Genomic DNA, 13,520 nt, shown 5'->3' with positions numbered 1-13,520 from the left:
AATGCTGAATAACATGTAAATACTAAATTCTGACTCATGTCTAGGCTTTTAACCCTTCTTCCAATCTTTTTAAAACAATCGAGTAAATGTTATATCCTTTCTCTCTTTTAATTTTCCTGTGAATGTTAACTTGCTATTAATACTGCCTTTTATTTCAAAATTGTAACACGACAGAAGATAGAAAGAGAACCTTCTTCCTTTGTCCTGCTCACAGTGGGCAACAAAACTCACAAAAGCAAGGTAATAGACATCAACTTCTTTTTCATAAGGTAAAATAGAGTTTGAGGTAACTACATCCTGAAAAATTGTTTCAAAAGTATCCAAAATGTTTTTAAGATAAAAGAAAGATTGGGGAACCCGAACAGCCCAATAGCCTAAGTAGCATGACCAAAACCGAAAAATACTGCAAAATGGAGTTCAGATTTCTAAAGTTCAAGGCAACAAAAAACATACAAATGCTTGGCCCACTATGGAGTATAGTAGTATCTGGTCCTCATATGCTGAAGATAGGGTTATTGCTTTAACCAATATCTCCATGTTGGGGTCATTTTTTTAATCATGAAAAAGAAAGAAAGAAACTTTATAAATAAATAAAATAACCCTCCTGCTTTATTTTAAGTAATTTTGCAAGAAGAGATTGGATCAGATCCTGTGAAGCAGACAGCCACCATGGATTAAAAGAATACACTTGCTATGCTTTTTTTAAAAAAAAGCTCAATGTTTCCCAAATGGCGTAGCAAGGTGACATCTTGAGAGGTTTCTACTTTGAACCCAGATGATTGAATGCTTGAGGCTGCTGGACTGCATTTACATCCGCTGAAAAGTTTTGAAAAAGACCCTTCAAAAGTGCTCAGAGGATGCAAACGCAGCCACACAGCCTCAAGCGTCCTACTTAAAGCCCAAATATTTTTACTGATGTGACAAATAATAAAGAGAAGAGGAAGGAAGTTGGTCAAATACCAAATATATGAACTGTAAAGAACCTGAATATAATGCCACTGCACTGTATCAATACTACTGGATCTCAGTATAGTCACTTGGCAAATATTTGATCACCTTTCCCACACGTGTGGTATTCATCTATAAATGGATGTGGTACACTTGTCTCAATGGTGCTTTTTTTCAAACAGCAACTGGACTATTTTTTTTTCCTTGAAGAAGAAGATCATCTTTTGCTTCTCGTCCAAGAAGCTTTATCAGCTCTGGCAGAATGGTGGGGGTGATGGAAGGATTAGTTCTGACAGGATTGAGGGAGGAGGATTGGAAAGATCATATTTCTTTGTAGTCCTCTGGTCGTTAGCACTCTCCCTGAGAGCTCTTGAAGCCACTTGAGGAAGAGTACTAATGATTATATGACTGCAAAGAAACATACTCTTTCCAACACCTGCCCCCCATCCTGTCAGAACTTATTCTTCCATCACTCCCACCATCCTGTCAGGATCGATGAAGCTTCTTGGATGAGAAGCGAAATGCCGTCATCTTCTTCCTCAATGAAAAAAAAGTCCAGTTTCCACTTGAAAAAAAGCACCCTTTGAGACAATTGGATGACTGAGAATGCTTTCCCTGAGCTCCATTTTGAGAGCTGCTAGTACATCCAGGCACTAATGAATCCCTCATTACTGAGGTCCTTAATTTCCCCCCAGCAGAAATTATATTGAATTTGACATGGTAGACAGGGTACCCCTTTGTAGGAAGAAGGTGACTTAAAATCCTGTCTGGATTGTATGCTGGGAGTAAATTACAACCAGCCTGTCAAAACCTGAGCTGTTCTTTGGAAACAGCTTTTGATGTAGGGAATTATCATTCCTAAAGGGATGGAAAGGAGACACCCTATTGCTCCATTTTAAATTCAGGATTAATTGATCCGGTTTCAGGATCAACTGTGGCCTTGTTCATGGTGTATTTAAAACCTCTGTACTAGGAGCGAAATTCTTCCTGTTCCCTCAGTGTCAAAGTAAGTCACCTTGCTCAGAACGTCAATTACACAAGGATTACTCAATTGTCAGATTTCAGCATGAATATTTAATACAGTTAGTCCTCAATTTACAACCACAAATGAGTCCAAAATTTATGTTGCTAAGCGAAACATTCGATATGTGAGTTTTGCCCCATTTTACAATCTTTCTTGCCATAGTGAATCACTGCAGTTGTTAAATTAGTAACACAGTTGTTAAGTAAATCTGGCCTCCCTGTTGACTTCGCTTGTCAGAAGGTCACAAAAGAGGATCACGTCATCCACAGTGTCCACTGACACTGCAATTGTCAGAAATATGAGTCAGAACTTTGATCACGTGATCATGCAGATTCTGCAATGGTCATAAGTGGTCGTAAGTCATAAATCACTTTTTTCAGTGCCATTGTAACTTAAAATGGTCACTAAACAAACTGTTGTAAGTCAAATACTACCTATATTCTATTGTGGGCCTCCTAGATAGAAAACAATTCTTTATTTATTTATTATTTATTTATTTTATTAGGCTTATAAGCCGCTCCCTCTCCTCGAAGGGACTCGGGGCGGCGTACAATAAAAAATACATATCACATGTTGCACGGAGGAGGTATAAAAAACTCACAACATCAATTATTACAATTCATAAAATAACACAATAATAATAGAGTTAAAAAACATTAAAATACCCTAAAATTTAAAATTGCCAGGGGGATTAGAAGATAGAGCTATAGTTGAGCCAGGCCGGCTAGTTGGAACAGGTGGGTCTTGAGTTTCTTGCGGAAGGAGCGGAATAGCTCTGGTGAAATATAATGAACTGACAGTCAGGGCGATTGATACATAAAGCTTGAGTCATGTCTCCTTTGGATCAGGGTGAAATGCTATCGGTTCGGACCGGTTTGCCCGAACCAGTAATAAAAGATGCTACTGGTTCGCCCGAACCGGTAGCTCCAACAATCAGCTGTGCCCGGCAATATCGCACGGCACAGCTAATTGTTGTACAGCTGATCATTGGAGCTATGCAGTGGCACCTGCAGTGTGCATGCACGCAAAGTGAACCAGTAGCAAACTTCAGAGCATTTCACCCCTGCTTTAGGTAATACTAATTCCAGATGTTGTTGAACTGCAACTCCCAGCATTCCTCCATATAGGCCGTACTGACAGAGACTCATAGAGTTGTAGTTCAGTAAATCTTGGAAACCAAAGGTTCCATCCTGTTAGAGGACAGCTCTGTACACTTTGAACCAGGTCCCACTGAACCCGGGAAAACTGAGTTGATTTGAATGCAGGATAGAGCAATTCTAATCCATTTCTAATTAGATGTATGCCTTTGTGAACTGGATTGGAGCCTACACCTCTTTGATCTAATGTCTAGATATCAATTCTGGTTTCTTTTTCCTCAGACTTGTAATTTCACGAAAGATCCTGCATGGAGGCAGGCCTTCACTTTCTTTGTCCATAGTGCTCCATCCCAGTCTCTTCATTTGGAGGTCAGTTTGTTTTCTTCTCTCCTTAATAACATTGCAGCGCTGGGATTTATAGATCTACACTTATGGTCCATCACTTGCAGTTATAGCAAGAGAGAAGGTGACTGATGGGCCGGAGGGAGGATTCCCCCCCCCCTGGAATCTGACCCAAATTCAAGATATTGCTCAGTTTGTCTGGTAGTGCCAGTGAATCTCAAACATACTGCTTCCAATGAATTGATTGGTTAATTTGTTATTTATTTATTTAACCAATGGAGATAGGTGCTCAGTAGAAAAAACTTTTATAGATTAATCATTTATAGTAAGTATTAAAAGATATACCTGATTGATTTGACAGGATATTCCAAAATACGGACATTCATTTGTCCATTTGGTCTCCTATTATTGTGGTTTTTTTGGAGGGGGTGTGGAATACGCATTATTGATACATTTGGAAATGTTTTTAATGAGCACACTTCCAGCCAATAAGGCAGAGTGAGCCACACCATATTCTATAGCAGCAGTCCCGATCTTTCTGGCACTGGGGACAGGTTTCGTGGAGGACAATTTTTCCATGGACCTGGGGGTGATGGTTCCACTCACAACCTAGATCCCACACATTGCAGAGGAAGTTTCGCTAGCTTGCCCGCCACTTGTGCAACCCAGTTCCTAACAGGCCTTTGACTGATAGCGGTACACAGCCTAAGGTTGGGGACCCCCAATTTTATAGGACCTATTGTAAATCTGGGTCACTTATGAAAACATGGATCAATTTTACAAATAACTCACACTAGCATGTATTATCAAGTGTAGAGTTGGAGTCACTTTTGTGAAAATGTAAGTTGAAGCATCTAAAGTACTATGTGGTACTATGGCCGGCCCCCAGTCTTATTTGGGGAATATCAATTAGTCTTGTTTTTAAAGCTTTTCATCCAGTGTCTTCAAGCCTTATATTGAAGGAATGAGCTGTTAAGTCAGCTTTGAATGCCTTGATAGCAGCTCAGATATAATTGATTCTGCCCTTACAATTAGAGCTCTCCCACCGTGACCATTAGCTTTTCTTCATCCATTATGAAAGTTAATCTAGTCATTTCCCATAAAGAGGTTTAAATGGCCGCCATTAATTGGTGAGTTTCCTTTCAATATATCTTGTCTCAATGCTCCCATTTGAAATGGAGAAATTGCTGCTGATTCGCATAATGGCGGTACACGTAATCTGAAAAGGGAAGGTTTAAATCACCGCCAAGAGTCACTTGTCTTGCTTATTTGTACTGCCTCTGTTCTCCTTGTTCTAGATCAAAGATAAGGAGAAGGAGAATGCCCTTGGGACTTTGGTGATTTCTCTGGCTCGCTTATTAAAGAACCCTGAGATGACACTTGAACAAAACTTTCAACTGGATCATTCTGGTGTGGACAGTTCTATTAAGCTGAAAATTGTCCTGAAAGTAAGCTTAGCTTTCTTCTGTTTTCTTTTTTTCAGCTCTTGTGGAAAACATTTCTGCGTGTCCGTGAAATTAATGTTTTTTTTCCCTATGAAGTAAAAGATGGTGGTGGCCTTATCATTAAATTTAATATACTAATAATTTGACTAAATATTATTTCTAAGGATAATGAGCCTTGGAGAACTATACTGAAACCAAACTTACATCATATATAGGCCTGTATTATGCATGCCAAGTGGATTATGAATTTTAATGCTTCAAAGGTATCTCTTGATCTTGCCTCTTTATATTAATGTAACACTATATAGGTGGAGTATTTGTTCACAACTAGGATGGCATGTTAATGGCTGGTAGTCCTTCCCTGGGTCTTATGGAACACTTTCCATCTGAAGTTATTTCAGTAACTGATGTTAGTTTTACACACAAGCAGTTATTCTGAATAAATTTATAGTAATTTTTAAATTAAAAACAGATTTTTTTCCTGAACCTAGTCCTAGAGAGCTATATTTTCCTATAATGTGGCAGATTTGAATGTTTATTGGTGTCTGCCTTCCTTCCAAGAGTGTCATTCCTTTCTATTGCTAATAAATACATATTAATTCTATAAATAAATAGACTGGTTGGAAGAGGAGAAGCAGAAATTAAAGGAACACTTAAGCGTCCTATATCCTCACCACCACTAACATTTTAGAGAGTAAATTACTGCATGTCTGAAGTGCACCCTAAATCTATTGACACCCAGAGACCAAAAAGATGGCCATTGGGGGCATCTTAGTGATAAAGCGAATAGTTGGCTGCAGAGCTTCCAAGTTGTGTGTGGGAAACAGTTTTTTTAAATCAGGTGAATGATTAATTTCAAAAATGAATTTCTTCTCTTGATTATATACACCACCACATTGCTATATTTTAAAATAGAAAAATTTCTTTTCCAGGTGATGGATTTTGGACTTTGAAAGAGTAGCTAGGGAGTTTAGGAACAGAAGTCTCATGGATTTTCAAAGGAATAATCTTAGGCGGATACATGATACATACATTTCCAACATACAGTATAATTTGCATTCTTTCCCCAGTGAGCAATTAAATGGAAATTGGTTTGAACCAACAACATATACACACCTGGGTCCAAATGGTTTCTGGGTTTATTTGTATGCTACAAGTTATACAACAGTTTAAATTTATCTCACTTTCACTCTCAATAAAATAATTCCAGCTGTTGCTAATAAAATTTGTAAATGGGAAGGATTATGGCAACACCAGTTTCTATGGTAATAGAAGAGTTGCTGGTATCAATACAGAATCAAGGCAAAATTCTCTGTAAAAATATCTGATGAAATAAGTATGACATTTTTTGCAAGCAAATATCTGCCTGACATCATATCATTTACTGTAGGTATAGATATTGCACTAAAATAACAAAAAACACCTTCATTATAAACAATAAAAAGTTATGTAAATAGTACATAAGATTAAACAGTAATGGTGTGTGTGTAGACAACAGTAGCCTTTGTACAAGTGCAACAATGAGGGTGAATGACAATGTTAAGCAGTAAACACAGCACATGCTACAGTATATTTCATAGTCACATATTGGACATAGGAATCTTGTGATTTTTCAGTCATTGTGTTCACTGGAGAGGTGATATCTCCCCTTTTCCAGAATCAGCAGCAAAAGGCCTTCCATTTCTTAACTAAATTGACCAGAATGTGGTTAGACAAAATTCTGCCTTAGACAAGGATGTACAGTTATTTGAGGCTGAAAAAACTTGGTCCTTGAATGGGGTTTCTGGACTGAATTAACAGCAGATTAATTGTTATGTGTTGGTGTCTCATGGCTATTTCATGTTGTTTATACTTTAGTTTATTGTTTTTATTTTGGTTTTCATTGCTAGCCACCCAGAGTCATGCACTTGAGATGGGAGGCAATGCTGAAGGAAGGAAGGGAGGGAGGGAGGGAGGGAGGAAGGAAGGCCATAATGCAATACATTCATAAGGCCAAGTCAGAAACTACATGTTATTTATAATTAATACAATTGTGTGCTATATATTTAACAGTTTTTGCATATTCTCTCACTCAGCATTAATAATTTGGTAGCAGTTTTGAAGGGGTTCTAAAGTGTCTGGTTTGTTTAAATAAACAATATGATTTTCTGCCTTAGGCTCTGGACATAGAGGTCCCTGATTCAGAAAACACTAATAATGGGGCTAATGCCTTAATACAAGTTCCTGCCTCAGTCCCAGAACAGAACGAGGACCAAAACAAGGCACAGCTGGCACCACCTCCTCCTCCTCCACCACCACCACCACCAGTAGAAGTGCCCAAGGCAGTCCAAGGGAACAAAGAATCTGATGTTCCTGAATGTAAAAGTGACAAAGTGGACAGCAATGCTAAACTTAATGAAAATGAAAAACTGTCAGAGCCCATTGTCATAGAGGCAGTTGCTGGAATCAATGAACAAGGAGGTACAGGTGGCTTGGACCCCAAGTCCTTGACACTTCCAGAGACCACTCAAGTGCCCCTAACATTACCAGCACTGCAGAGACTCCAGATTGCTCCCAGCCTCGCATCTTTAGGCACGGAAGCCTCTTCAATCATGGATATAACTTGCAGCAATCTGAACCTCAATAAGTAAGTCAGACTGAACATTAGCTGGGTAGTTTATTTCACAATTATATTTGGTAACACAAAACTGACCTACCTAGCCCAAATACTTACTTGACTCTTTCCTTAATTGTTTATAGTATTGAAAAAGGTAGGGTGAACTCCGTATGCTAGAATATTTGTATTTAATTTATAGGTGTGCATTATAGAAAATTTGAGGTTCCTACTGGTAACTAGGTCAACTCAAACTCTCATATGGAAGAGTTTGCATTTCTTAAGATCTGGGTTTTGGCTAGAATACAATTGGGCAAGGTTTTGTTGACAAGAGGCCATACATTGTGGTTTTTGTGGGCAAAGAGCTGCAATGGATGAAATTATGATATAGAGCGAGTGGGACCTTGTATTACATATGTATGTATGTATGTATGTATGTATGTATGTATGTATGTATGTATGTATGTATGTATATGTATTTGTGTTACAACCCCTGGTATGACACAAATACATACCCATTTCCCTGGCTCAACTGATAAGGAACAGAGCCTGTGGCTTAGTGGCTAAAACTCCTGCCTAAGATATATACAGCCCGGGTTCAAATCCCAGTAAGGGTATGGCTAGCTGATGAGAGCTAATTAGCTCAAAATAGATCTATACTAGTCTCCCTTTATTTATTTATCAGTACAAATATAACACACACACACACACACACACATATATGGAAGGAGCTGGTATTTTGCTTGTGTTCTCTGGGAAATAAGTATTTTATTATAATTTTCAGGTATTTCCCACCTGAAAATTAAGGAAATGCAATAGTGCTTTGGAAGAAGGGCTTCAAGAATCAGAGTGGTTATTTCAGGAAGACATGTATATAAAGATTATTTTATAATTAAAATTATAGTTCAGTATAAGAGAATATAGACAGAATAATTAATGTACAACTCTAAGAAAATAGTTCCTCTAGAACTGTTGGGCTATAATTTCTATCATTGCAATCCAACAGTGCCCATGCTAGTTGGGGATGATGGAAGTAGTAGTTCAACAAATGTGGAGTGCATTAGGCTACAGAAATGCAATAGCTTCTTCAGGACTGGTGTCATAGTTACTATGCATCCTATATTTTTCTGCATAAGTGCTCTTAATATTCCAGGGTTAGAATTTTACATATTACTTTATTTTACTAGGCTTATATACTGTTTCAGTCTTCAACTGAGTTAAAGTGGCTTACAATCAAATCATAAATAAGTTTAAAAGAACAAAACTAAAAACGACCAGCAATATGCATAGTTAAATATTTCTATGCTGAGGAATCATGACCCATATACTGTTAACACAGCAACAAATCCCTTTCAAATCCTTTTCTCTTCAAAGGCCTTTTGAAATATCCAGGTCTTGATTGCTTTTCTTAATATCAGAAAAATGTATACCTCCGTGACTAACAGTTTTTCTTTTAATATTAGTTTGGTTTTGGAATATACTGAAATGCACCAGAGATAGAAAAATTAATTGTCACAACTACCAAGAGATATATCTTGGCTGAAATACAGAATGCTTCCTTTGGGAAGTGATTTAAAGGCAGCTTCGCTTCTGTACAATAAAATGCACAAGCATCTCTTTCTTTTCTCTTTCTAATGGTGTTATTTTTTTCCTCTAAAATCTGTTTAGAATATCAAACAACAAAAAGTTTAACTCTTCTATGGGATTAGACTTGATGTTTGGCTTTGAAGCAAGCAGTAAGTAGTTGGCTGCTTCAGTCATGAACTTCCTTTAATTAAGCAAATTATCTTGCAGTGGGACACTTTCTGATGGAAGATCTATGGGAGAGATTCACATCACTGTTCGGTATGCTTCCTTAAGGCAATCTCTCATTGTGTTGGTCAACTCATGCAGGTACAGTAATATTTAGCAATCCATCTATGTTTTTGTTCTGAGAGAAATACTACTCTTTTTCATATATGGTTCTCAACCTGTGGGTCGGGACCCCTTTGGGGGTCAAATGACCCTTTCACAGGGGTCACCTAAGACCATCGGAAAACATATATTTTCGATGGTCTTAGGAACCGAGACACCAATTTTATGGTTGCGGGTCACCACAACATGAGGAACTGTATTAAAGGGTCGCGGCATTGGGAAGGTTGAGAACTACTGCCTTAACACATCTTGGATATAATGGCAATTATTTTACATTAATCTTTGCTTAATGGAACAAATATATCCCTAGCAGTTTCCCTTTCAGAGCCTGCAACTATTGTTGGATGAACATGTTGTTGTTTAAGTTTATATGGTGCTCAACTCCCAACAATTCTAAGCCATTTACAAATTATTTAAAACATGAAAAACAAGACATGAAAAACAATGAAATCGGTAAAGATGGCAGAAAAATTAAGCAGATGGAAACCAAAGAAAGTAACCTAGGTTAAAAGGAGGCTTCAATCATCCCCATCAAAGGCTTGAGCGAAGAGCCAGGTCTTCTGGGCCTTTTGAAATACCAACAAGTGGGGGCATTCAGATCCCAAGAGAACTTCAATCCAGAGGTTGTCTGTGCAGTGACAGAGAAGGTGCACTTCAGGCATAGCGTAATTGAAAGATCCTAGAATGCACCTATCCTGCAAGATCAAATTGTCTGGGCAGATATTATGGGAGACAAATGGTCCTTCGTGTGACCAGACCCCATGCCCCATAGGACTTTATAAGTAAGAAGCAATACCTTGAATTGTACCTAGAAGCAAACAGCAGCCAGCATAGATCACAAAGCAGAGATATCATGTGGGCATAACTGCATTCTGGTCAGTGGTGGGTTTCAATTTATTTTACTACCGGTTCGCTCGTGCGTGCACACGACACTTCTGCACATGCGCAGAAGCATCCGGGCGGGTGGGCAGAGACTTCCACCACCGCCACTACCAGTTCGCCTGATCCGGGGCCAACCAGCAGAAACCTGATTCTGGTCCAGTTGAAGCTTCCGGGGGTTTTCCCCATGTAATTGCATACATATACCCACTGAAGAACTCTTCCAAACTGGGTTCCTGATCGTTCAGAGAATTGCAAGTGCTGCACCTTTTATATATTTCACTTCAATCCAGCTCAACTTTAGTAGCAATTCTATCGTAAAAATAGCCTATTATGGACAAAGACCCTCTAGGTTTTTGTTGTTGCTGCTGTTGTTCAAATTCAAGAAAAAGGTTAACCTGACTGAATCTTTCCTTCAGAAGTTTTTCTTAGTCTGCTGATTGTAAATATGCTACCATTTTCTACCCATAAGAAATTTAGTGCCATGCTCTCGGCATGGAGCATATCCATATGTTCGCATCTACTTGCTCCCAGACAAAAGATGGATAACCCGAAGAAGAACTACTGTGAAAAAAAGGACACTGAATCCTCGGTACGATGAGAAGTAAGTAAACGCTGTAATGACATTGCTTCCTGCTGAGGCCTAGATGTTGCACCTGATGTCTCCATAATGCTAGTCAAAAACATGCAATACTCATTAGGTGATGTAATTAGAGCTCAATTTAAGTGTTACTTTATTGTTAGGGTCACGGCTTTTCTCTGCTGCGGTTTTCAAAACATCCAGTCCTAGGTGCAACTTGAAGCAATCTGAGTTTTTTTTTTCATATCGCCCGTGATTCTTAGATGCCAAAAAGGATTTGGAGTGACCTACTGCCTTTCTGCTTGAGAAAGAAAGGTCACTATCTAGAGATTGTGCAGTAATTAAGTAAATGAAAATATGACCTGTGTAATTCTACCTTCTATAACAGTGATGGCGAACCTTTTTTGGCTCGCGTGCCACAAGTGGGGGGAGCGCAGGGGGGTCGAGTGCGGGCGTGCCGCACCCATAATGCAATGCGTGACCCCCACAGTGCGCATGCGTGCACAACGCGCGACCTCCCCCCATTTTTACATTTTTTTTGCCCTTCCCAGGCTCCAGGGGCTTTATAGGAGCCTGGGGAGGGCGAAAAGAGCCTCCCCCGACCCCCGGGAGGCCCTCCGGAGGCTTCAGGGACTGTCCGGAGGCTTCCCTGAAGCCTTCGGAGCACTTAAAACCACCCTCCGAGCAAACCGGAAGTGATTTCCGGGTTGCTCGGAGGGTCGTTTTAAGCGCTCCGAAGGCATCAGGGAAGCCTCAGACGGTCCCTGAAGCCTCCGGGGGGGCGGGGGAGGCTCTTTTCGCCCTCCCCAGGCTCCTATAAAGTCTCTGGAGCCTGGGGAAGGCGAAAAATAGCTTTTAAAAAGGTGAACTCAGCTGGGCAGCGCGAGCATGTGCGCTGGCCAGCTGACAGGGCAGCGCCTCGCGTGCCCTGACAAATGGCTCCGCGTGCCACTTGTGGCACGCGTGCCATAGGTTCACCATCACGGTTCTATAATCTCAAATTTTGAATCTGAGAAATCATAAAAGCCAGCTAGGTGACTTTGGGCCAGTTAGTCTGTCTCAGTCCAACACACACCACAGGGCTGTTGTGGGGGGGAAATAGGAGGAGGTGGGAGTATTATATTTGTTCACCGCCTTGAATTATGTATAAAAATAAAGGTAGAATATAAATAAACAGAAATATATTGTATAAAAAACCAGAACTTTTAAGAGCAAGCAGCAAGCAGGTGTGCATGGGCACGCAAAGCTCTATTTGTATGCACTTGCCATTCAGATGGAACCACCCCCTCTCCATCCTTCCAGCCCCCCAAGCCAGAAAGCTTGGGGAATGGCTGCATTAGAGGATTGCTATTTATATAGTATGTTTCCCCCCATACATTTAGATTTGAATTTAATGACACCTTGGAAGACATTAAGAAACGAGCTTTAGATGTTGCTGTGAAAAACAGAAAGTCACTTATTTCACATGAAAGGAAAGAACTTGGAAAGGTAAGATCCTCTTTAAAAGATGCAATTCACATCTTCCTGTGGATTTTCTTACACCACCCTTATACACTTGAAGAAAGAACTTGCTATACAAATTATTTGGACAATAGCTATGGATTGCTCTATAACTTCAAAATGTTGCTACTCTCTAGAGCAGGGGTCCTCAAACTTTTTAAACAGGGGGCCAATTCACGGTCCCTCAGACTGTTGGGGGGCCGGACCAGCTGGATGGGCATGGCTAGGTGGTCATGTGACTGGATGAACGTGGTCAATTTAGCAGTCCAAACAATACACACAAATTAAACTTTGTTTTGCGCTCTGGAGGCAAAAATCAGACCCGTTTTGGCCTCCCGAGGACTCCAAACATCCCATTTTTGCCCTTCCTCACCTCCCGTACCTCTGTGCTGTCCAAAAATGGGCCCATTGTTTGGCTTCCAGAGACCTCTGCATGTCCTGTTTTTGGTCTCCCCGGCCTCCAGAAGGCAGGTAGATTAATGGCTTCGGCAGGCCTTATCAAGCCCATGGGCTATAGTTTGATGAACCCTGCTCTAGACGAAATATTTAAAAAAAATACAAAGAGGCATACAGTAAATAGCAGTACTGTGTTATGAACTGGCTGGGCAGTTTATATGTGGAAATATACTTATTTATTTTTTAAAACCCTGTACTTGTAACTCTAATATTTAATTAAGCAGCTTAACAGTTCTGACTTTTATTTTTAAAGGTGCTGATTGACTTATCAAAGGAAGATTTAGTCAAGGGATTCTCCCAATGGTATGTTTGGATGGTCAGCATATAAAAAGGTAGCAATGCAACCTATCAAGTTGGGCTAGATGCAATGAAAGGATTAACTGTTAGAGCTGGATAGTGCAGAATGGACCAAGCAGAAGAAATAATAATTGCTTGTTTCAAATATGAGTTCCTCTCCTTCCTAAAAGAGGCAGTGGAAAATCTACAGAGGATTTCACTTCATATGTTTAGGCTGTGCTTTACAATATTCCACCCCTTTGCTTTCTGTAGAATTCAACTATCACTCAAATTGCAATCTTGCTATCTGTTTAATTTTGCTATTGAGAGGAATGTTAAGATCTCTGTGATAACTGGCCAGTGAGTATTCGTCCAAACAAGTTTTAATACCAACACATGAGAAATTGGGTAGCTGTGTGGTTTAGTAATGGTCTTCTGGATAAACCAAGAAATGATGGCTTGAGTA

General features: G+C 39.7%; 1 protein-coding gene across 1 annotated transcript in view; it reads left to right on the top strand.

Moving 5' to 3' along the window:
- ESYT3 (extended synaptotagmin 3) overlaps window positions 1-13,520 on the top strand; it is a 52,444-nt gene that overhangs the window by 36,678 nt on the left and 2,246 nt on the right. Inside the window, exons 15-22 of the mRNA XM_081934050.1 lie at window positions 175-240; window positions 3,352-3,438; window positions 4,710-4,859; window positions 7,013-7,482; window positions 9,244-9,342; window positions 10,715-10,846; window positions 12,205-12,310; window positions 13,032-13,081. Coding sequence (XP_081790176.1) covers window positions 175-240; window positions 3,352-3,438; window positions 4,710-4,859; window positions 7,013-7,482; window positions 9,244-9,342; window positions 10,715-10,846; window positions 12,205-12,310; window positions 13,032-13,081 — 1,160 coding nt within the window. The remainder of the gene's footprint in view (window positions 1-174; window positions 241-3,351; window positions 3,439-4,709; window positions 4,860-7,012; window positions 7,483-9,243; window positions 9,343-10,714; window positions 10,847-12,204; window positions 12,311-13,031; window positions 13,082-13,520) is intronic.

This window comes from Natrix helvetica (assembly GCF_964273705.1).
Source record: "Natrix helvetica genome assembly, chromosome: 1".
NCBI lineage: Eukaryota > Metazoa > Chordata > Lepidosauria > Squamata > Natricidae > Natrix > Natrix helvetica.
This window is presented reverse-complemented; position numbering and strand designations above follow the sequence as displayed.